The sequence below is a fragment of the Amblyraja radiata genome, chromosome 2, assembly GCF_010909765.2.
Source record: "Amblyraja radiata isolate CabotCenter1 chromosome 2, sAmbRad1.1.pri, whole genome shotgun sequence".
In the NCBI taxonomy this organism is placed as follows: Eukaryota; Metazoa; Chordata; class Chondrichthyes; order Rajiformes; family Rajidae; genus Amblyraja; species Amblyraja radiata.
This window is the reverse complement of record NC_045957.1, coordinates 31,834,472-31,856,743: the sequence shown is the minus strand read 5'-3', so window position 1 is coordinate 31,856,743 and position 22,272 is coordinate 31,834,472. Positions and strand designations below refer to the sequence as shown.

Genomic DNA, 22,272 nt, shown 5'->3' with positions numbered 1-22,272 from the left:
AGAGAGGGAGGGGGTAGAGAGGGAGGGGGTTGAGAGGGAGGGGGTTGAGAGGGAGGGAGGTTACTATCTAAATGGCGTCAAGTTGGGAAAAGGGGAAGTACAACAGGATCTGGGGATCCTTGTTCATCAGTCTATGAAAGTAAGCATGCAGGTACAGCAGGCAGTGAAGGGAGTGAATGGCATGTTGGCCTTTATAACAAGAGGAGTCGAGTACCTAGAGTATTGTGTGCAGTTTTGGTCCCCTAATTTGAGGAAGAACATTCTTGCTATTGAGGGATAGCGGGACTGTCATATACTGAGAGAATGGAGCGGCTGGGCTTGTACATTCTGGAGTTTAGAAAGATGAGAGGGGATCTTATTGAAACATATAAGATTGTTAAGGGTTTGGGCAAGCTAGAGGCAGGAAACATGTTCCCGATGTTGGGGGAGTCCAGACCAGGGGCCACAGTTTCAGAATAAGAGGTAAGCCATTTAGAACGGAGACAAGGAAACACTTTTTCTCACAGAGAGTTGTGAGTCTGTGGAATTTTCTGCCTCAGAGGGAGGTGGAGGCCGGTTCTCTGGATACTTTCAAGAGAGAGCTAGATAGGGCTCTTAAAGATGGCAGAGTCAGGGGATATGGGAAGAAGGCAGGAAAGGGATACTGATTGGGGATGATCAGCCATGATCACATTGAATGGCGGTGCTGGCTCAAAGGGCCGAATGGCCTGCTCCTGCACCTATTGTCCAGAGAGGGAGGTGGGGTAGAGAGGGAGGAGGGTAAAGAGGAAGGGGGGTAGAAAGGGAGGGGGGTAGAGGGATGGGTGTAGAGTGGGAGAGGGAGGAGGATGGAGATAGAAAGGGAGAGGGTAGAGAGGGAGGAGCAGGGGTAGAGAGGGAGAGAGAGGGGAGAGGTGTAGAGAGTGAGGGTAGAGGGAATAGGAGGGGGTGGAGAGAGGTAGAGAGAGAGAGGGACGGAGGGGGGTAGAGGGATGGTGGAGAGGGGGGGTAGAGAGGGAAGAGAGGGTGGGAGTGAGGGTCGATTGGGAGCGGGTAGAGAGAGGGAGGGGGGGTAGAGAGGGTGGGTGTGAGGGGCATCTCCCTCCTCCAACCCCCCCAACCCCCCATCTCCCTCTACCACCCCACTCCCCGCCCCACTCCCTCCTCCTCATTTCCCTCATCCTCCTCCCTTCACTCCCAATCCCTGCCCCAAGACCTACCCAGGTCATAGAGCAGCGCCAGGGCCTGGAACGCGGCCTGGTTCGTACACGGCCCGGCCCTGGCTGTAGACTCCAGCCCTCAGCTCAGCCTCAGCCTGGGCTCCAGTGGGCTCGTCACCGAGCCCGGAACCAGGCTTGTCCTTGGTTCCAGCAGTGGTTTCTTTTTCGGCCTCGGGCTTGGCTCGACTCTCACTCCAGCTCCAGCACCACCCTCCCCGTCGGGCGCCGGCAGCGGCCGCCACTCGAGTGCGCTGGAGCGCCCCTCCCTCCCGGAGTGTCCCGTCCAGCCTTGCGAGGCGATTGTGATGTCACTCGGGGTTTTTTTCCAGAAATGGGTGAGTTTTCTGGCTTTTTAAAAAAAAACCTTAAAACGATAAAAAAAAAAAAAGTCTGGAAATATAGGTGAGAATGCAACGGGAAGATGTTTATCGCCTCTATGGGAAAAATGTGAGTAGAATGTGTGAAAATGGGAAGGCTGTGGCTTAGCGTTTGGAAGAAAATTGGAAAATAGAAATTGACACACACACATACAGCCACAAACAAGACGAAGAGTTTTAGTAATAGTATAGATGTCACTGTTTTTCATAAGTTGATTCATGGTAACCAAAATACTGTAAGAACTTTGAACAATGCAGATGGGATCTTTTTACACCTAAGTGACAAAGTCAGAGTCATTATCACCAAGATTAACACCTCATTTGAAAGATCAATATTTACAAAGCATTTTTTGGGGGGGAAAAACAGCAAACCATAATTGAATATTTAAAGGTACACAAAGAGGCTGGAAAAACTCAGCGGGTGCAGCAGCATCTATGGAGCGAAGGAGATGGGTAACGTTTCGGGCCGAAACCCTTCTTCAGACTGATCAATATTTAAATATTGGTTTGAAATTTGACCTATGTAAGTTAGTAAACCATGTAACCTAAGGGCCTATCCCACTTGGGCGTAATTTGCGCGTAATTTACGCGTCACGACGCACGCGTCTTGACGCACACGTGATGCGCGCATGGTGCATGGTGCATGGTGACGTAGGCATGGCGCCCCAGGATTTGGGGATTAACAAAATCTTCGCGCGCCACCTGTGTGACGTGCAAATGACGCCCAAGTGGGACAGGTCCTTTAGAAAACTTAGTAAAGACCTTCATCAGTCTGAAGACGGGTCTCGACCCGAAACGTCACCCATTCTTTCTCTCCAGAGATGCTGCCTGTCCCGCTGAGTTACTCCAGCATTTTGGGTCTACCTTCCAGTTACACCAGCATCTGCAGTTCTTTGCTGCACAGACCATAAATCTATAATGTGGGAAGGAATTACAGATGCTGGTTTGCACCGAAGATAAGACACAAAACACTGGAGTAGCTCGACGGGTCAGGCAGCATCTCTGGAGAAAAGGAACCGGTGATATTTTGGGTCGAGACCAGCCTGAAGAAGTGTCTTGACCCAAAACATCACCTATCCCTATTCTCCAGAGATGGTGCCTGACCTGCCGAGTTACTCCAGCTGTTTGTGTCTATCTTTACCCTAAATCTATGATCGCACTCACTAACATTATTTGTAGCAAAGATACTGCAAGTGCGTCAATGAAAAACACATAATTCTTTCATATAAAAGAAAACAGCAAGATTTAGGGAAATAATGGAAGTGTTGCAATTCAGAAACTAGTAACAGTAAACACCTCCCAAGAGCTATAGCGGCTCTGAACATAGCGGCTCTGAACCGGCCCTAATGAGTGCCCCCCCCACCCACCCCCTTTGGACAGTCTCCCTCAGATGGTCACGTCAATCAATTCAGCTTGTTTATTTATGTATTGTATTTATTTACCTTTCTTGTACATCAGTGGAGCTGCATACTAAATCTCGTTGCACTGACGTGCAATGACAATAAAAGATATATTATTATTATTATTATTATTATTAAAAGAACAGTAAACCCTCGTTGAAACGGGCTTTGGTTATGGCAGATCACATTTGTTGTAGACTGAGATCACTGTATCAAAGAATGACCACTGGGTGAATGGAATAAATGCCGTTTTGAACCATTTTAATTTTGTTTGGTTGAGAGATACAGCATGGAAACACCAAGTCCGTGCCGACCACTGATCATCCATACACTATCACAGTGGCTCCATCTATCTCCCCATATAACTACTGCAGTGGATCTATCTCTCCTCTCGCAACGCTAAAACAAAGCCATTGTTACAGCGTGGGTTTCCCCGATCCTGCATCCCCCACCCAGGCGGCCGGCACACCAGCTCTACCCAAAACACTAGGGACAACTCACAGTGTGTACGATAGAACCAGTGCACCGGAGCACCCAGAGGAAACCGACATGGCCACAGAGCGCACCCGAGGCCAGGATCGAACCCAGGCCCCCGGCCCCACAAGGCAGCGACTCCATGAGTGAGCAGCACGACCCACAGAAGCAAAACAAACCTACACGTCTCTGCAACACGGGAGGTAACCCGAGCACCTAGAGGAAACCCACGCTGCCAAAGGGAGCACCCACGGTCATGATTAGACTCGTGTCTCTGGCACTGTATGGTAGCGACTCTACCATGACACCACAGTGCGGACTCAAGGTATTGTGTCTTTTGTACTGTGTTGTCCCAAGATAGTGGGACATAATAAACAGTGTAGTGTATGTTTATTGGCTATTTTTCCATTAGTACTGTAGATATTAACCCCCTTACTCGGTTATAGCGGACAATCGGTAATAATGGATACGATCTCCCCGTGTGGTCCGTTATAGCAAGCTTTTACTGTACACTAAAATAAGCCTTGAATCACATGAGCTGAAAACCACAATAACTTGGTTTTTGATGACACCATGGACACCAAAAGACAACTATATTGGCATGGATAAACAAGACTATGTCACATAAATCTCCTTGTACCAGCCACAGTGTCTACACTATGTGATGTAGGAAATACTGGAAATTAGAAAAATTACAGGTTTGGAAAATGTAGAAACCAAGAGCATACATACATAAGCAGGATGGGAAAAAATGCCACATAGTGAAGATAATGTCAAGGTCATGTGAGGAGAAGCAATAGATAGTTCTAGGACGTATTTAGACAACAAGTCATAGCTAGTTGTAGTTGTGACCAACATAGAATGTTCTAAACTAAGCTAAGGACAATAAAACTAATCATGAAATAAGAATTCTTTATTGCACCCAAATAGGCAAATAGGGTGATTTTCTATTAATTGATTAGTTAAATAAATTGCCCTCCGATTTAAGAGGAGAATTAATTACGAGACAGAAAGTTGAAGGTTACTCGAAGAGAGAATACAAGGATGAATGATTACAAATCAACATTGATGACTGATGAATTATTTCAACAATGTAATATCCACGTGTAATCATTGAAACACAGAACATAAGAGACTGTGGGTGCTGGGACTCTTTGAAACACTTTAGGTTCTCTCAGAGTGTGTCCCAGTGTGTACTGTTAAAGCCTTGAACAAAACGCTTTGTTTGAGGAAATTCACCACTGCTCAAAGAGGTGTTCTTTGTGCTCGCCCAATCTGACCCCACGTAAAAGCCAGATTCAAGGTACAGGATAAATATACAATTCCCTCCGATGTCATGACAGAGTTAAACCTCAGCTATTTATGATCCTGAAGGAAAGTTCTGTTCCAACATACCCAACAAAAAAAAATCAAGCCACATAATAGAATAATCAAGCCCTACTATTACCCTTAATGTGGTGAATAGAGGGAGTACAGAGAAGGTTCACCAGACTGATTTCTGGGATGTCATGACTTTCATATGAAGAAAGACAGGATAGACTTGGCTTGTACTCGCTAGAATTTAGAAGATTGAGGGGGGATCTTATAGAAACTTACAAAATTCTTAAGGGGTTGGACAGGCTAGATGCAGGAAGATTGTTCCTGATGTTGGGGAAGTCCAGAACAAGGGGTCACAGTTTAAGGAGTCTTTTAGGACCAAGATGAGAAAAACATTTTTCACACAGAGAGTGGTGAATCTGTGGAATTCTCTGCCACTGAAAGTAGTTGAGGCCAGTTCATTGGCTATATTTAAGAGGGAGTTAGATGTGGCCCTTGTGGCTAAAGGGATCAGGGGGTATGGAGAGAAGGCTGGTACAGGATACTGAGTTGGATGATCAGCCATGATCAGATTCAGATTCAGATTCAACTTATCATATTGAATGGTGGTGCAGGCTCGAAGAGCCGAATGGCCTACTCCTGCACCTAGTTTCTATGTTTCTATGTACTGTTCAAGACATCCTGCCTCAACATCACATTTTGCCCCAAATTTCGACTGCATCAACATCACATTCCAGGCATCAATGGCACCAAGTTTCTTCCATACGCAACATTCATCGGACAGTGCATGAAGCAATCACCTGCAAAAAGTTTTAACATTTGGCTAACCAAAGAGCAAAGGTCTACAGCAGCAAGTTACTAAAATATGAATGCAGGAGGAATTGAAAATTAACTCTGATGAAAGCATGGGAGAGAATAGACCCCAAAGATTCAAGACTGTTAATAATGTGAAATCTGCTCCAAAAACCCCGAAGTACCATCTTCCTGATTAATTCTTCCTATGGTCCCACCCGTGTACTATTGCCAATTTTACTTATGTAGTTCACATGATCATCAATATTTTGTCATCCATAGATTTATGGCCTTTGTTTATTAAGCTGTATAAGTTCCAAACCAGGATTTCAACATATACAGTATTTGTGGCACAGCACCAAAGACACAGGCTGGATCCTGATATCGGGTTCGTCCATGCCGAGTTTGTACTTCCTCCCTGTGACTGTGTGGGTTCCACCAGATGCTCCAGTTTCAATGGTGCTTTATTTCTATTCATTGAAACTGGAGCACCTGTGGGCGTTTCCTCCCATATCCTGAAGATATGTACGTTTCTAGATTAATTGGCCGCTGTAAAATTGCAGGTGATGTACAGGGTGGATGAGAAAGAGGGATTACATTGTGGTGCATAGGTCCCGAAACAAAAGAGAGGAGTCAGGTATTTCGAGAGGCACCTTTATTTGTGTTCCTCCCGGTTGTAGGGAAGTCCACGAGAGAAAGATGGCACCCAAACCCTTGCCTTTAAACACTCTGGTTAAGGGCCGCCTCTGGTCTGAACCATTCCCGTGCCGAGGGGTTTGACAGTTAGGTTGGCCCGACCCTTGGGAGCCGCCACAGGAACCCCCCCCCCCCAGAACCCGAGGCACAACCCAGCCGGCCCGCGTGCGGGCGCACGACCCAGCCGGCCCACGTGCAGAAGTAAGCCGATCGGGGGGCTCGTACGTCGGAACGGGCCCTCGTACGGCCTCTGGAGTGGCGTTCGGTGGGCATCACGGCGCAGGAAAATGTGTGGGCAGTCCCGGAGGGCTGATGGCACGTGCAGGCGAAATGTCTCATGGCGGGACGTCGGGACGGGTGCGAGCCTGCCAACTCGCACGCGAAGGCGCTTTAAGGTAGATGAGGGCGTTCCCTGCTGCCCCGGCGCCGACGGCACGAACTCCCCGGGCACCGTGAGCGGCGACCCGTACACGAGCTCCGCTGATGATGAGGCCAAGTCCTCTTTAGGAGCAGTCCGAATGCCCAGCATGACCCACGGCAACTCGTCCATCCAGTCCGGGCCGGAGAGTCGCGCCTTAAGCGCTACCTTGAGCTGCCGGTGGAACCTCCCCACCAGACCGTTAGCTTGCGGTTGATAAGCCGTGGTGTGGTGCGGCCGCACCCCGAGCAAGCAAGCCATGGCCGACCACAGCTCGGAGGTGAACTGTGGCCCCCGGTCCGACGAGATGTACGCCGGCACCCCAAAGCGAGCAATCCAGTGCGCGGACAACGCACGAGCGCACATAGCCATTGAAGTATCGGCCAACGGTATGGCCTCCAGCCACCGCGTGAAGCGGTCCACCATCGTGAGGAGGTGGGTGATGCCCCGGGACGGCGGAAGAGGCCCCACAATGTCCACGTGGAGATGGTCGAATCGCCGTTGGTACAGAGCCAGGAGCTCGCGATCGAACGCGCTGTATTTGGTCTGCGCGCGGTTGAGGTGCCGGATGAAGAAGGCCAGGGGCCGCTAACCTCCGTCCGTCAGTTGCTCCAGCACGGCACCAACCGCCGACTCCGAGGCGTCCACCGTGAGAGCAGTCGGGGCATCTTCCCGCGGGTGCACCAGCAGTACGGCCCGAGCAAGGGCCTCCTTCGCGCCGCCAATGCTGCCACTGCCTCGTGGGTCCACTCGACGTTCTTGTGCTGCCCACCCGCCAGAAGTTGATACAGGGGCCGCATGATGTGGGCCGCGGATGGCACAAAACGATGATAAAATGCCACCATGCCGACAAACTCCTGCAGGCCCCGCATCGTGCATGGGCGGGGAAACCGACGGATGGCGTCGACCCTGTCCGGCAGGGGAACCGCGCCTTGCGAAGTCACGCAGTGGCCGAGGAAGTCGATCTCAGTTATCCCAAAACGGCACTTGGCGAGGTTGATAGCCAAGCCATGCTCGCTGAGCCGCTGACAGAGCTGCCGGAGGTGGGCGCAGTGCTCCTGCTGCGAGCGGCTGGCCACCAGGATGTCGTCTAGGTAAACGAATACAAACTCGAGGTTGCGACACACCCCGTCCATCAAGCGTTGAAAAGCCTGCGCAGCGTTCTTGAGGCCGAATGGCATCCGCGTGAATTCATACATGCCGAACGGCGTGATGATCGCAGTCTTGGGTACATCCTCCAGGTGGACCGGGATCTGGTTATAACCCCGTACCAGATCCACTTTGGAGAATATAGTAGCCCCAGCCAAATGGGCGGTGAAGTCCTGGATGTGGGGTACGGGGTATCGATCCGCAGTTGTTGCGGCATTCAGCCGCCAGTAATCCCCGCAAGGTCGCCAGCCCCCGCTTGCCTTAGGGACCATGTGGAGTGGTGACGCCCTTGGGCTGCCTGAAGGGCGGACGATCCCCAAGGACTCCATCGTGCGGTATTCCCGCCGTGCCAGACGCAGTTTATCCGGCGGCAGTCGGCGTGCTCGTGCGTGGATAGGTGGGCCGGTAGTCTGTATAAAATGTACCACTCCATGACTGGGGGTCGATGACCGAAACTGTGGGGTCAGGATATCCGGGAACGCGGCCAAGATCCGAGCGAAGCGGGAATCCACGGACAGGGTGCGTCCCACCGGCTGATCCAAACGTAACGTGATCGGCTCCATCGTAGCGGCGTTGACCAAGCGCTGACGCCGGACGTCCACCAGGAGGGAATGCGCCCGGAGGAAGTCGGCCCCGAGCACCGGCTGGGAGACATCAGCAATGGTGAATCGCCACGAGAAATGGCAGGAGCCGAACTCAATCGGGACCATGCGCGCCCCATACATGCGGATGGGGCTGCTGTTTGCCGCGGTGAGGACGAGCCCCCGCTTACTGGAACAAATGTCGGCCAGCGAAGGGGGCAGGACGCTCAGCTCCGCCCCGGTATCGACAAGGAGCGCCGATCCCAGGCGAAGAGGCGGTGAATCTGTCCGGCCGCTGCGGGGACTATTGGCAGCCGGCCCAGGCATTTCCCGGGAACGTGCACGGCTGGCGGCATTGCCGTGCTGCAGCACCCCAGTGCTGATGGTAGTAGCACCAGCGCCTCCTGTTGGTGGCACTTGGAGCTTGCTGGCGCTGGACGATCTTACAGGCCTCCGGGATGGAGCTGTCACTCCTTCCACAACTCCCCCGCCCCACGTCATCAGGGCGCGCCGTCCACAGTGCATCCCAGTGTCTGCCGACGGCCAGCGCATTGACTGTGAGCTGCAGACGGATGCAGGCTGGCAGCAGATGGAGATATGTATATTCAAACATTAGGCACGGTGTGTGCCCATCCAGGAGCGCAACCATCTCTTATAGGAGGCTTGATGGCCGTCGGTCGCCTAGGCCCTCCATATGCAGTAGCCTGGCAGCATGCTCCGTCCTGCTGAGTCCATAAATCTGGAGCAGGAGCTCCTTAAGGCCGAGGTATTTCTCAGTGGCCGGGGGGGCTGCGAGGAAGTCTGTGACCTCTTCAACCGTGTCCTGGTCGAGGGCCCCCACCAGGTAATAGAAACGGGTGGCATCGACTGTGATGCCCCGCAGGTTGAATTGGGCCTCCGCCTGATGAACACAGAGGCTCAGTTGATGAGCACATTAAAGATCAATAGTATTTTGTATATTATGGGAATTAAGGGATGAGGTTAGCCCTGCGAAGTGTCACTTAAGTAATGGATCAGTCATGATCTCTTTGAACAGACATAAAAGGATAAATAACAGACACTTGCTTCCAATTGTTGTACTTAATTCCAAGGATGAGCATTCAGCACAGGCCAATACTGCAGTGAAGCAATATCAGGTAGTATAAAGTGATGATTGAAATGAACAATGCAGCAAAACGCAAAAAAAAAGATTTTTTACATTTATGTCAATTTTCCACGATCGACATTATTCCATAAAATCTAATTTAACAGGCTCTGCCAAAGTAGTTTTAAAAAGTATCGTAGGATATGGAGAAACAGCACAAAAAAAGTCATTATTTCGCAGAAGGAAGTAAGGCCACCAGCATAATCAAAGATGAGTCTCACCCTGGCCACTTCCTCTTCTCCGCTCTCCCATCAGACAAGAGGTACTGAAATGTCTAAATGTATCCCTCCAGATTCAGAAATAATTTATTTCCAGCTGTTGTCAGGTAACTGATCCATCCCATCACCAACTAGAGAGTGGTCTTGACTTACCATCTACTTCATGAGCCACCGTCAGACTATCTTTAATTGGATTTGACTGGACTTTAACATGCACAAAACGCTCTTCCCTTTATCCCGTATCAATACACAGTGGACGGCTTGATTGTAATCATGTGTAGTCGTTTTGCTGACTGGATAGCACGCAACAAAAAGTTTTTCACTGTACCTCAGTGCACGTGACAAAACTAAACTAAACTAAAACTAAAATAAATTGGCCCCTGAAGTTCACACTAGAAGACTTGATTAGTTGAATGGTTTCTTCTGGTCTTTAACGATTCAATGATTACTGCAGATAATGAACTATTAAGGTATATGAACTCCTATGATTTGAAATTAATCGATGTGTGTGTCACAGTATTCGTACATCTCCATGTTGTGTCTGTGCATAGACACTCTACTGCTGACAAAAGTTATGCATCCAATTTTAATGTGCTTACAGATGGATAAATGGACTGTTTGCATCTTTTGTCTCCATCTCTTTATTTTAAAAATCTTACCTCCATTTTTGTTCAATTTTCACTTAACAAATGAAAAACATCCTGCACATCTCTCAAATTAGAATCTTACTACCCGCTGTTCAGATGATAACATGGAAGGAATACTTTGACGGAAACCTGTTGCATTTTTGAAGCCAAGAAACTTCCTCCGAGGCAAAATCAAAATTGGGAGATCTCAAATATTTTTTAGTTCATGTCCATATTAAGGAAAATTGTCAATATTTTCAATACCTGCACGACTTCATTTTCAGAGCTGCTTTTGACCATTTTCAGACCATTTCACCTCAAAAAGTAACTTTCCCAAGTATAATTATTTAAGAAATTAAATTTTCTGTGGTAACCCACCTACCTGATTTTTGGAACCATCATTCTGTGTTGTACCATCAGTGTGTGACAGATGGACGCCATCATAGTGAAAACATCTTCACTTACAGATTCCTTCCAAACCAGGTTTAGCAAGGCATTTGTTTGTTGTTTAGTGTCCAGCTTCTTGAGACACTCGGCAGTAATTAAATTCACCGAAATTCTACCATTGCCCTTTAAACAGAACAGAGTACAAGTTCAGGGCAGCACAGTGGCGCAGCGGTGGAATTGGTGCCCTACAGCGTCAGTGACCAGTGTTCGATTCTGACTAGAGGCGCTGACTGTTCAGAGTTTATACGTTCTCCCTCTGACTGTGTAGGTTATTTCCGGCTACTCTGGTTTCTTCCCACACTCCAAAGACATACAGGTTTGTAGATTAATTGGCTTCTGTAAATTGTCCCTGGTGTGTAGGATAGTGCTAGTGTAAGGGGTGGTCGCTGGTCGGCGCAGACTCGGTGATAGGAAGGGCCTGTTTCCATGCTGTATCTCTAAAGTCTAAACTCTATATTTACTGTGCACACATATTATACAAAATAATCAATTAATTAGAAGTACTTGAATAGCAACACCATGACCAAAATAAACCACAATTTTTAAAGGGATAGTGCAAAAAAACGGAAAGATTAGAAATGAAATTTGTCGATAAACTAAAAGGGTGATAAAATGCTGACATGAAAATGACAGACTTTATTGGAATAATGCTTAAAGGAGATGTGTGGAGGTAGTGATGGAATCAGATATGATATTGGTTTTCAAGAGGCTTTAGATGAACATACGGTTTACAGGGAGAGGATGGAAGTGTATCACTCTTCAATAACGAACAAAGTTCAAGACCATGAACAAGTTGCAGAATCAGAAATGATCATGATACAAATGTCTGATCTGGAAATTTTTAAAACTAAGAAGTCATTTTCATACCTACTTGAAATATAATCAAGGCATAATTAGAAATCTTGTTAACTCATCACATTTTGTAATTGCACATGATCAGTGACTTTGGATAAGGTACCATGATGCTTTAAGAAGGTTTGAATATCAATTAATTGATGACGAGAAAATGAATTAATTAATTTATCACTCAATTAATTAATGTATTTATTTATTAACCAATTAATTGATTAATAAGTTTATTGGCCAAGTATTCACATACAAGGAATTTGTCTTGGTTCCATGCCCACAAGTTACAACATGACATACAGCGACAGTTAGGAGTGACACATAAACATTAATAATAAAACATTATCGATTAAACACGTGAATTAAATAAAATACCAGAGCAAATACAGGCTTTTGGTTATTGAGTAGAGCTACCACTCGTGGAAAATTCATTTTTTTATGTCTGGCTGTGGCAGCTTTGACAGTCCAGAGTCTCCTTCCAGAGGGAAGTGATTCAAACAGTTTGTGGCCAGGGTGAGAGGGGTCAAAAATAAGTTTTAATGAAAACAAATTGTTTTCTTCCAATTAGTTTGACCAAAGAAAATTCTCAATAGCCCACAAGAAGTTACTGAACATTGCTTTTAATCTATAAAATGAGCACAACCCATAACGTTAACATCAACAAGATCAAATAAATCCTACTAAGAATCTTTGCAATCGGTCGCGAGGGGGGCTCCCGGTGGGGGTCCCTCTACGCAGGGATTCTCCCCCTCTACATTGGGGACCTGGGGTGGAGGGTATTGCACCGAGGTGTTCCCTGCAACCTGTTTCTCTCGCAGTTCACAGACTCGCCAGCCGCCTGCCACTTTTGCGGGCTGGAAGAGTCTGTGTACCACGTGTACATGGAGTGCGTGAGGCTGCAGCCACTGTTTGAATATCTAAAGGGGCTGCTCCTTGCCTTCTGGCTGCATTTTTCACCCACCATCCTCATCTTTGGACACCCTGTGCGTAGGGGAGAGGGTAGGGCTGAAGATGTCCTGGTTGGGTTGCTCCTGGGCCTGGCCAAGCTGGCCATCCGCGAGTCACGGCGCCAGACGGTGGAGGGCTCTACCCGAGCCAGCTGCCTGCCCCTTTTCCGGGGATACGTCCGTGCCCGGGTGCGGATGGAAAGGGAATACGCCCTGTCTACGGGCACCCTGAGGGAGTTCCGGGACTGCTGGGCACCGAGGGGGGTTGAATGTATCCTTGACAAGGATTGCAATATAATTGTTTAGCAGTTGCTGAGCATATTTGTTCGTCTTGTATTATGGTGGTGTTTTGTTTTATTGTAGTGTCAATACTATTTTAATATTTGAATAAATATTTTTGATTAAAAAAAAAAAATAAAAAAAAAGAATCTTTGCAAATTACTTTCAAGAAAATGTACACATTTAAAATAAATAATTTTAAATGCAGCTGGAAAAAAAACAAAAGCAATTACATGTTCCTCTTACCTTGTTGGTTATCATCTTACGCTCCTCCTCCTCTTCGTTCTCTGAGTCGCTCCCAATTTCTCTGCCATTTGTCCCAGTCAAGGAGACGGGTAACTGTGGTAAAAGAATCTGCAGCATCCTCAGATAAACAAGCATGCCTTCCTCAGACAGAATTGCTAAATGAGGGAGTACATAAAATGCAAGATTGATGTACCTCAAACACCAAAAGTACATTAACGCAGAACACCACTGCAAGTAGCCCAATGCTCAGACAGCAAAATCACACCCGATAGAGAAACAAAGATTTGCTGAGGACCAAGTACAAATAAAACAACCAAAATATACCAAAGTCAGCTTACTTTAGTATATTTTGTCAGTTAAACACTATGATATAACAATGAGTGAGATGCAGCACTCGCAATCAATTTTTAGAGAAAGATTTAAAATTCTAATCGCAAATTATAGTAGTATAAGATGCAACTTCTATGTGCTAACAAAAAGGGCAACAGAAAACATACCTATCTGTGGTTCTCCAACAGCAAGAACGAAGTAAAGAAGCCAAGGTGCCATATCCCTGCTATAAGCGAGTCCTACTGACGAGGTTGTCTTCGGTATTAACAGTGCGGTTAAGAAAGGTACATAAGGAAACGAAATCCTTGCAGCAGAAAGTGCCGGAACAAGGAAGTTGAAGATCTGGTCTGTGAATGGTGCAGTGAAAAACTCTTTTGCCAATATAGCAAAAACCTGATGCCTGTGTGAACAAGTATACTCATGATTTTCAAATAAGAGCAAGTTGGCAGTTAATAGATTACACTGCAAATTGCAAAAAAAATTATGACATGGAAGTACACATAATCCACCTTTTTATGAATTTAAAGGGCTCAAAAAAGATAAACTAAATGCTCCTCTCTCCTCCCAATCTATTTAACATTATAAAGGTAGAAAAAGACAAAGTCCTGCAGAGTGAACATAGGGAGTTAGGCAGATGGATAAAAAGCTGGATATTGAGCGTTACAAATTCTGGATTACTTCCATTGCCATGTTCAGGGAAGGATGGTATGAGAGGCTAGAGCAGATGAATGTGGCACTGATGAGTTGCTGCAAGAGGAAAGGATTTAGGTTTTTCGTCCATTGCTGTCTCTTATGGGACTAAGGTGACCTGTACGTAAGGAATAGGTTGCACCTGAATCGGTGTGGTAACCAATATCTCGGCGGGGCGATTTGCTCGAGCAGCTTGGGAGGGATAACCTGGCAGGACGAGGGGGGTGGAAGCCAAGGCTACAGCGTGGCAGATGAGAAAGTTGAGACAGATAAAAGAGATGAACTGAGCAAGTTCAGAAGGCAGCACAGACAGGAGCAGGAAAGTCTGACAGGCTAAACTACTTTTTTTTTAAAATAGAAGCATGACAGGGAAGGCAGATAAATTCAGAGCGTGGTCAGAATCAAATGTAATATTATAGTTTTTGCAGAACATAGGATTGGCAACTCAATCCCTTTTACAGAGGGATTGGCAGCTCAACGTTTCAGAGTACACTGCAGCTGTGATAGAGCTGGGGTTGAGAGAGGAGGACTTATTCCTTTGATCGGGGATGTCATTTAGGCCGCACTTAGACCTATGGAACAATCTAGAGATGCGGTGGAACTCAGAAATAAGGATGGGGGTGATCACTTTGATAGGATTGCACTATAGAATCCACTAAAAAAATATTTTTTTAGAGCTTGGTCCCAATCATAAAACAATATTTTGCCATCATCTACCACCAACCCAATTTTGGATCCAATTTGCCAAACTACTATGAATCTTGTTTTTTCACCTTTTGAACCATCCTCACTAGTAGGACTTGTCAAAAGCCTTATTAAAGTCCATGTTGACTATCATCTACCCTCATCAACATGCTTAGTTACTTGGTTAGGTTAGTTCATTGCTAGTAAACAATTAAAAAATGAACTTGACATGAAAAAACCCAAATATGCATTTGACATAAACTATGATACACTGCATTGTAGCAGCAACAGGACACATTATAAAGGCGTCGAAATTATTTGAATTTAAAAAGCATCGCAGTATCATCAATCAGTTAACCATTATTTGATATTTCCTCTCACCTTGAACCTTCAGGGCACGAGGCATATTGAAAGTGCAGTGGCTTCAGAAAATTCTCTAACAGTGTAATTGCAAGTGGAACACGTGAAGCCCGTGAAACATCAGAATATTCTAAACTTGATGGAAGCCTATGATTCATCAGCATGTAAAGTGATTTATAGTACCCTGCAACAACAACAAAAATCAAAACACAACGTTACATCTGGAAAAATAAATGCTGTTGAATTACATCAACACTGTTTAATTACTTGCCATTAACTACATACTCATATTCAACCTCGCAAAGTGCAACACCTCACATTTGCTCGGTTAAACTTCATTTGCATTTTCTGGATCTGATCTCTATCTCAGTGCATACTTTGACAACCTTCCTCACTACATGCAACTCCACCAATCTTGGTTTCACCAGCAAACATACTAACAAATACATATATGAAGTGTCGGAAATGTAGATATCACAGAGATCCCAGTACAGATCTGTGTGAAACTTCACTGGTCGCAGACCTCCAGCCAGAATAGCACACTTGCACCACAACCCTCTATGAGTAAGACAGTTCTGAATCCAAACAAACATGTCACCATAGACCCCATGTATCTTAAATCTATGGATTATCATACCATGAGGGACTTTATCAAATGTCTTACTAAAATCTATGTAGACAGCATATGCTGCCCTATTCTCATTAATCACCTTCGTCACCTCCTCAACAACTCAAATCAAGTTTGTAAGATCTGACCTACTAACGACAAAGCCGTACTGACTATCCCCCATCAGTAGATTCTCTTCCAAATGAGGGGAAATCCTATCCCAAATAATCTTCTCCAAAGCAGCTGAACAACTGATGTGTGCCTTTAATTTGCTTGGTTATTTCTACGTCCCTTTTTAAACAAAGTAACAACATTGCCTACTCTCCAGTCCTCCAGAACTTTGCCTCCACTTCTTGATTCCCCAATCCTGGGAGAAAAAACTGTGTTCATTCATCCATTTTACATGTCCCACATGACTTTATACTCATTGATAAGATCATCCCTCACTTTTCTGCAGTCCAAGGAATAAAGTCCTTCAGACAGCCCTAACTCTCCCATGAATTCTTTCCTACAGCAGGGTTAACATAACATCCCAGTTCTATACTCAATGCCATTATTCATTAAGGCCAGAGTGCCTAAAGCTGCCTCCACCACAGTCTGTAGATACAAAATGCTATAGTAATGCCCGTCCCACTTAGGGAACCTGAACGGAAACCTCTGGAGACTTTGCGCCCCACCCAAGATTTCCGTGCGGTTCCCGGAGGTTTTTGTCAGTCTCCCTAATGGTCAAAAGTGGTTTCCGTTTCTTCTATGTTCCGGCGATTATTTCAAAAAATTCAAAAACGGCCTCGACTAAAAATAGGTTGCCGTTTTAAAAATCGGTCATTTTTTAGTCGAAGCCGGTTACGATGCTAGTTGAAGATGGTTGCTGGAGGTTGCAGGTAGTGGAAGGTAAGACCTCCTTGGTGGAATAAAACTGGGTGAAAAAAAGGTTAATATTAACATAAGCGTGACCTCTGTCACTCCTGGGCGTGCTCAATCATAGTTGCAGAGTTTGCAAAAGCTTCCCAGGTTTTTTTAAAAATCATTCAGAACCATGAGAGCAGGGAAGGAACTACTTAGGTGGATGTTACTAAAAGTACATCTACTGCTGTCAGCAGCTCGAGCACCAGCCCTGTTCGGTACGCCCTCATCTCCTCGTCCGCTAGCTGTGCCGCTGCCAAAGCAGAGTAATCGATTCCTGGGGAAGCGTCGAGAACGGCAATAACAGCCGGGCGGGACAAGGCGTCCGCGACCAGGTTAATTTTCTCAGCGATGTGGCGGATGTCCGTCATGAACTCGGAAATAGCGGTGAGGTGGCACTGCTGCCGAGCGGACCAAGAGTCGGCCACCTTGGTAAAGGCAAAAGTGAGGGGCTTATGGTCAGCAAACGCAACGAAGTTGTGGCCCTCCAGGAAATAACAGAAATGCCTCACCGCCAGGTATAAAGCGAGCAGTTCCCGGTCGAACGTGCTGTATTTATGCTCCGCCGGGTTAAGTTGGCGGCTGAAAAGAGCGAGAGGCCGCCAGTGACCGTCTACAAACTGCTCCAATACACCACCAACCGCAGAGTCCGAGGCATCCACAGTTAGTGCTGTAGGGGCATCGAGCCGCGGATGTGCCAGCATCGTCGCCCGAGCCAATGTCTCTTTCGCCCCCTCGAAGGCTGCCACGGCAACGTCAGTCCCCTGCCTGTCCCGCCGCTTGCCTGACAACATTTGAAATAGCGGTCACAGTATTCTCGCCATCGCCGGCACAAATCAGTGGTAGAGCTGCATCATTCCGACGAATCCCTGCAAGCCTCGCACTGTGGATAGCCGTGGAAACTGGAGAATGGCCTCAACCCTGTCTGGTAGCATGGCACCACACCATGCTGCGTCACACGATGGCCCAAGAAGTCGATGGCCCGAAAGCTGAACTGGCACTTACCCGGGTTTAATACCAACCCAAACTCACTCAGGCACTGGCACAACAACCGGAGGTGGGCGCAATGTTCCTGCCGTGAATGACTCGCCACCAGGATGTCATCCAGATAAATGAAGTCAAAATCCAGCCCCTGTCCCACAGTTTCCATCAGGCGTTGAAATGCCTGTGCTGTGTTCTTAAGGCCAACGGGCATACGCACAAATTCGAAGCACGAAGGGGGTGATGATAGCCATTTTGGGCACATCCTCCGGTCCCACAGGGATCTGATTGTACCCCCTGACCAGGTCGATTTTGGAGAAGAATTTAGCTCCAGCTGGATGGGCAGAGAAGTCCTGAATGTGTGGGACGGGGTACCGGTCTGCAATCGTAGCGTCAATCAGGCGGCGGTAGTTGCCACAAGGCACCAGCTGGATGGGCAGTTTGATCGCCGGACAATTCGCATTGCTTCCATCTTTTGGAACTCCGCCTTTGCAAGCTGGAGTTTGTCGTGGTCCAGTCTGTGGGATTCGGCCTGCTGGAACCAGACCTGCGGCTGGGTGGTCCAGAAGGTCGGCAGCTTCAGGGCGACGGCGCTGGGTTGGGCCTGGTCATCGTCGGCGGCGAAGGGTTTGGTTTTGGCGGGGAGCATTTTTCTTCCATAATATATATTCTGGATGTCGGGGGTCACAAAATGTAGCGGACGCGGAGTTGTCCGTTAAAGAACGAGGCAGACATGAAGTTTGTCCGAAATACTGATTCTTTATTACTACACTAATTCTCCTCACTCACCAACACTGTGTGCGTGCGATTAACCCTTATATACTCCCAAGGGGCACCCGTGACCAAACCGTGACCCCTATCTCTCGTCACCAGGACATGTGACCCCCCAAAGAGCTGAAGGTTATGTACAGTGCGTGGCCCATCACCAGTGCCGCCACAACATGGATTTAAACGGTTAAAGCAACAAACGTTTCCCAGATGTAGCTGACTCCATTTGCTATATTCACGAATATTGAGACTTCAAATAGCATTGTAACAGTAGTTGTTCCAATTTTCATTTTTATCCTGAGACCAAGCAATTAACTAAAAGGGCCTCCAACATTTAAAAATCATTGATGTATTTATCTTGGTTATTAGAAGTTACTAACCTTTCTGAACCATGTAGTGCAAAATTTGTTCAACTATCGATGTTACACTGTTAACATCCTGTATAACGGGCAAATATGTTTTTTCTGAGGAAAAGATCTCCAACATCCGCAAAGGCACAGTAACATTCAAAGATTCATTGTTACAGCTCTTCAGTAATCTATAAAACCAGAATAGTACATTACTTTAAATGACATTTCATAATATCACAGCTACAGAGCTCCCCATCTAATAATCTTTGTCAATAACTGAGCTCCAAACATAATTCTCTGTAAAACTACAAGTTATATTGTACCAATAAACAGGCAATGATCAAAATTGTCTGCTGCAAATCAAACAATTTCCTAACCTGTCAACAATTTGCCTTTTTTTACCATGTGCTTCAACTTTAGCCAAGAATTGGTCATGAGAGGCTTGTTAAATGTCCTCCATAAGTTCTCATAACATTTATAGACTTTCAGCAGTTTATTAAAACAGATCTGCCAAGCAAAATCAAAACCCGACAAAATAATGCTAATTCTTAATAATGGCAGCATAGTGGCGCAGCTGGTAGAATTGCTGCCTCACCGTGCCAAAGACCTGGGTTAAAACCTGACCTTGGGTGCTGTGTGCAGAATTTGCATGTTTTCCCGTGTGGGTTTCCTTCAAGTGCTATAGTTTCCTCCCACGTCCCAAAGACATGCAGGTTTGTAGGTTAATTGGTCATTGTAAATGATCCCTTGTGTGTAAGTAGATAGGAAAATGGGATATCATAGAACTAGTACAAAAGGGTGATTGATGGCCGACGTAGGCTAGGTGGGCTGAAGGGCTGCTTCCATGGTGTATATATAAACTAAACTCTGATTAAGTGAAACTTAAAACGTGTTTGTCTTTTTAACCTCATTCCAAGTCTTCAATTTCTTAGAATGGGGGCTAAAATAATTTGTTTATAACTTCTTGAACTTCCTCTCACTTTCTTAAATAGTACAGTGGTCTGCAATTTTCCAAATTAATGGAACAATTCCTTGATCAACAAACTTTGGGAGCTCACAGTTCGGGCACCATCAATAATTTCACGTATTTAATTTAGAAACAATATGAAATGAAGTTGTTACATAGTTACATTACTTTCTAAAACAATTAATAATAAGAAAAAAATATTATCTGCATTATTAGTTACCATTTAGTTGATAAGCTTTATAGCCAAAACATTTTGGAAACTTTGACTCAAATTATTTGTTTTGAAAAAAGCTTATTCCACTATGGCTTTGATTCCTTGTTGCGACATAGATCCACAGACATCAACCATTCTTCAAGCAATAGCTATCATTCAAGGGCAAGTCTAGACATTATAAATAAACAGGCCATTCAAGTTATGGCAAAACGTAAAATCCTTCTATATTCATATCTAAATCGGTTTAATTGGATTAAATCTGAAACCAGTCTTTTCCATCTGAACTTTAGAAATTCTGAATGTGTAAGGACCAAATTAGCTGGGTATAGAAATACTAATGAACCAAACAAGGCAATAAAATGAATTAATATTTGTAAAGAAATAGATTATGAGCAAAGCTACTGAACACTGGAAATTAATAAATCCTAAGGACTTAATAATCAAGAACCCCAAGGTTTGAAAGAACAAACAAAATTGATGCATGTGTCATCATAGATTCTGGATGGTTCCCACAGAATAGATACCTGCAAATATGATCACTGTATTTAAGAAATGAAGAGAGAAAATAGGCAAGTGCAGATCTGTTATGACATCAATGTTTGGAAAATGCTGGAATCTATGACAAATATGACAGCAAGAAATTTGAAATATGACAGAGTGTGTGACAGGGAAGTGATATTTGACATTGACTGGAGTTCTTGAGACTTTACCGAACAGAGTACATGGGGGGGAGGGAGAAATCAGTAGACGAGGGAAAAATAAATCAGTGCATGTGGTCCACTTGGATTTTGGACGGCTTTAAATAAAATCTCACAAAAGGATAAATATTAAAAGTTTCTCTCTTTACTGATGCTGTCTGACCAACTGAACATCTTCAGAATCATGAGTTTTTAAAACATTTAGCAGCCGCAACTTATGGCTTCTCAATTAGAATAGCGATGGTGCTTCAGTGCCTACATTACCTACACATGTTTCAATTTGTTATGTTTATATGCATATTTTGAATTGGACTTTGATGCCTAAAACTTTCAGTTTGGGATCCACGTTCATTTTTTTGGTGCTCAAGTTTCTTACTGTGTTTCAGCAAATGATACCTTAACAAAGCTTTTCAATTAAAATAATTAAAAACAGGATAAAATGCTCAACATTTACCAACTGATACACACCAAGATATATTTTCTCAGTACACTTGATTCCCACTTATTCAATAGACATCATAGATATCATCCCCAAAGCTCACTTTCCCCAATAAAATCTCTTTCAAATGATATTACAGCACTGGTATAAATGTCATGAAAAAGGCTTACCTGCAACATAAACCCAATAAGCACTTTATTTGATATAAACATATTTGTTTATTAGAATCAATTAGCTGCTGCACATACAAACTACCGTGTTTAACCAAACTTTGACACATCCATGTCTGAAAGAGAGGGGGAAATTAGTCACTTTATATCATGTGTCGGACATAAACCATCGCAAGATGTCACTGTCACCCGCCATGCCAGTATTTAACATACATTCTTAATATATTCACTAAATATATACTAATCTTAAAGCTTGCAAATATTGGATGCATTTGCTACATGATTGAAATTATCAGGTTTATTTCCACATACACTCCATGAGCTATAAATGTAGTACATTTTATTTTAACTATATGCTCGAGCCCCTCAATCTGCAGGTTCAGCAGGAAACTGTGGACCTTCCTCACAGATTCTGCAGTGGCTGCACTAGTACATTCCTAAACAGTCCTGGACTTAACCAGGCAGTGGTCCATAATATTTAATTGCAGACAGCCCATTGTGCTGGAAGACTAACATGATTTGGTGAGGCCAAAGTGCATCCTTTACCAAGTTGATCATTTTGCAGCAGCAGTTGATGTTTGTCACGGCATGTATCCCTGGAACAAGCCCACAGAGCAGAATTGTGTTACACTGTTACAAGGTATAATACAAGTGGATGTTGACAGGTAGTCCTGGAGGTGTAGGCCAACGTGCCTGTTTCCATGATGTATGACTCTGGCTACGACAAGCAACTGTATCATGGCACAGCTGGTAGAGCTGCTGGTACAGTGTCAGAGATAGTACTGCTGCCTCAAGTGCCAGTGTGCAATCTTGACCTCAAGTGCTATCTGTGTGGAGTTTATACATTCTCACTGTGATCACGTGGGTTTCCTCCAGGTCCTGGATGATCAGCCTGGCTCGAAGGGCCGAATGGCCTACCCGTACACCTATTGTCTATTGCTCTGGTTTCCTCCCA

At 45.4% G+C, this 22,272-nt stretch overlaps 1 protein-coding gene across 4 annotated transcripts in view; it reads right to left on the bottom strand.

The window, feature by feature from the left end:
* Positions 1-22,272, bottom strand: part of ube3c (ubiquitin protein ligase E3C) — a 144,072-nt gene that overhangs the window by 98,144 nt on the left and 23,656 nt on the right. For all 4 annotated transcript variants that reach the window (XM_033044432.1, XM_033044458.1, XM_033044441.1 and 1 more), the window contains exons 6-11: positions 21,318-21,433; positions 18,860-19,017; positions 15,242-15,404; positions 13,654-13,886; positions 13,157-13,311; positions 10,774-10,961 (exon numbers count right to left, since the gene is read on the bottom strand). In XM_033044432.1, the coding sequence (XP_032900323.1) occupies positions 10,774-10,961; positions 13,157-13,311; positions 13,654-13,886; positions 15,242-15,404; positions 18,860-19,017; positions 21,318-21,433 (1,013 nt within the window). The remainder of the gene's footprint in view (positions 1-10,773; positions 10,962-13,156; positions 13,312-13,653; positions 13,887-15,241; positions 15,405-18,859; positions 19,018-21,317; positions 21,434-22,272) is intronic.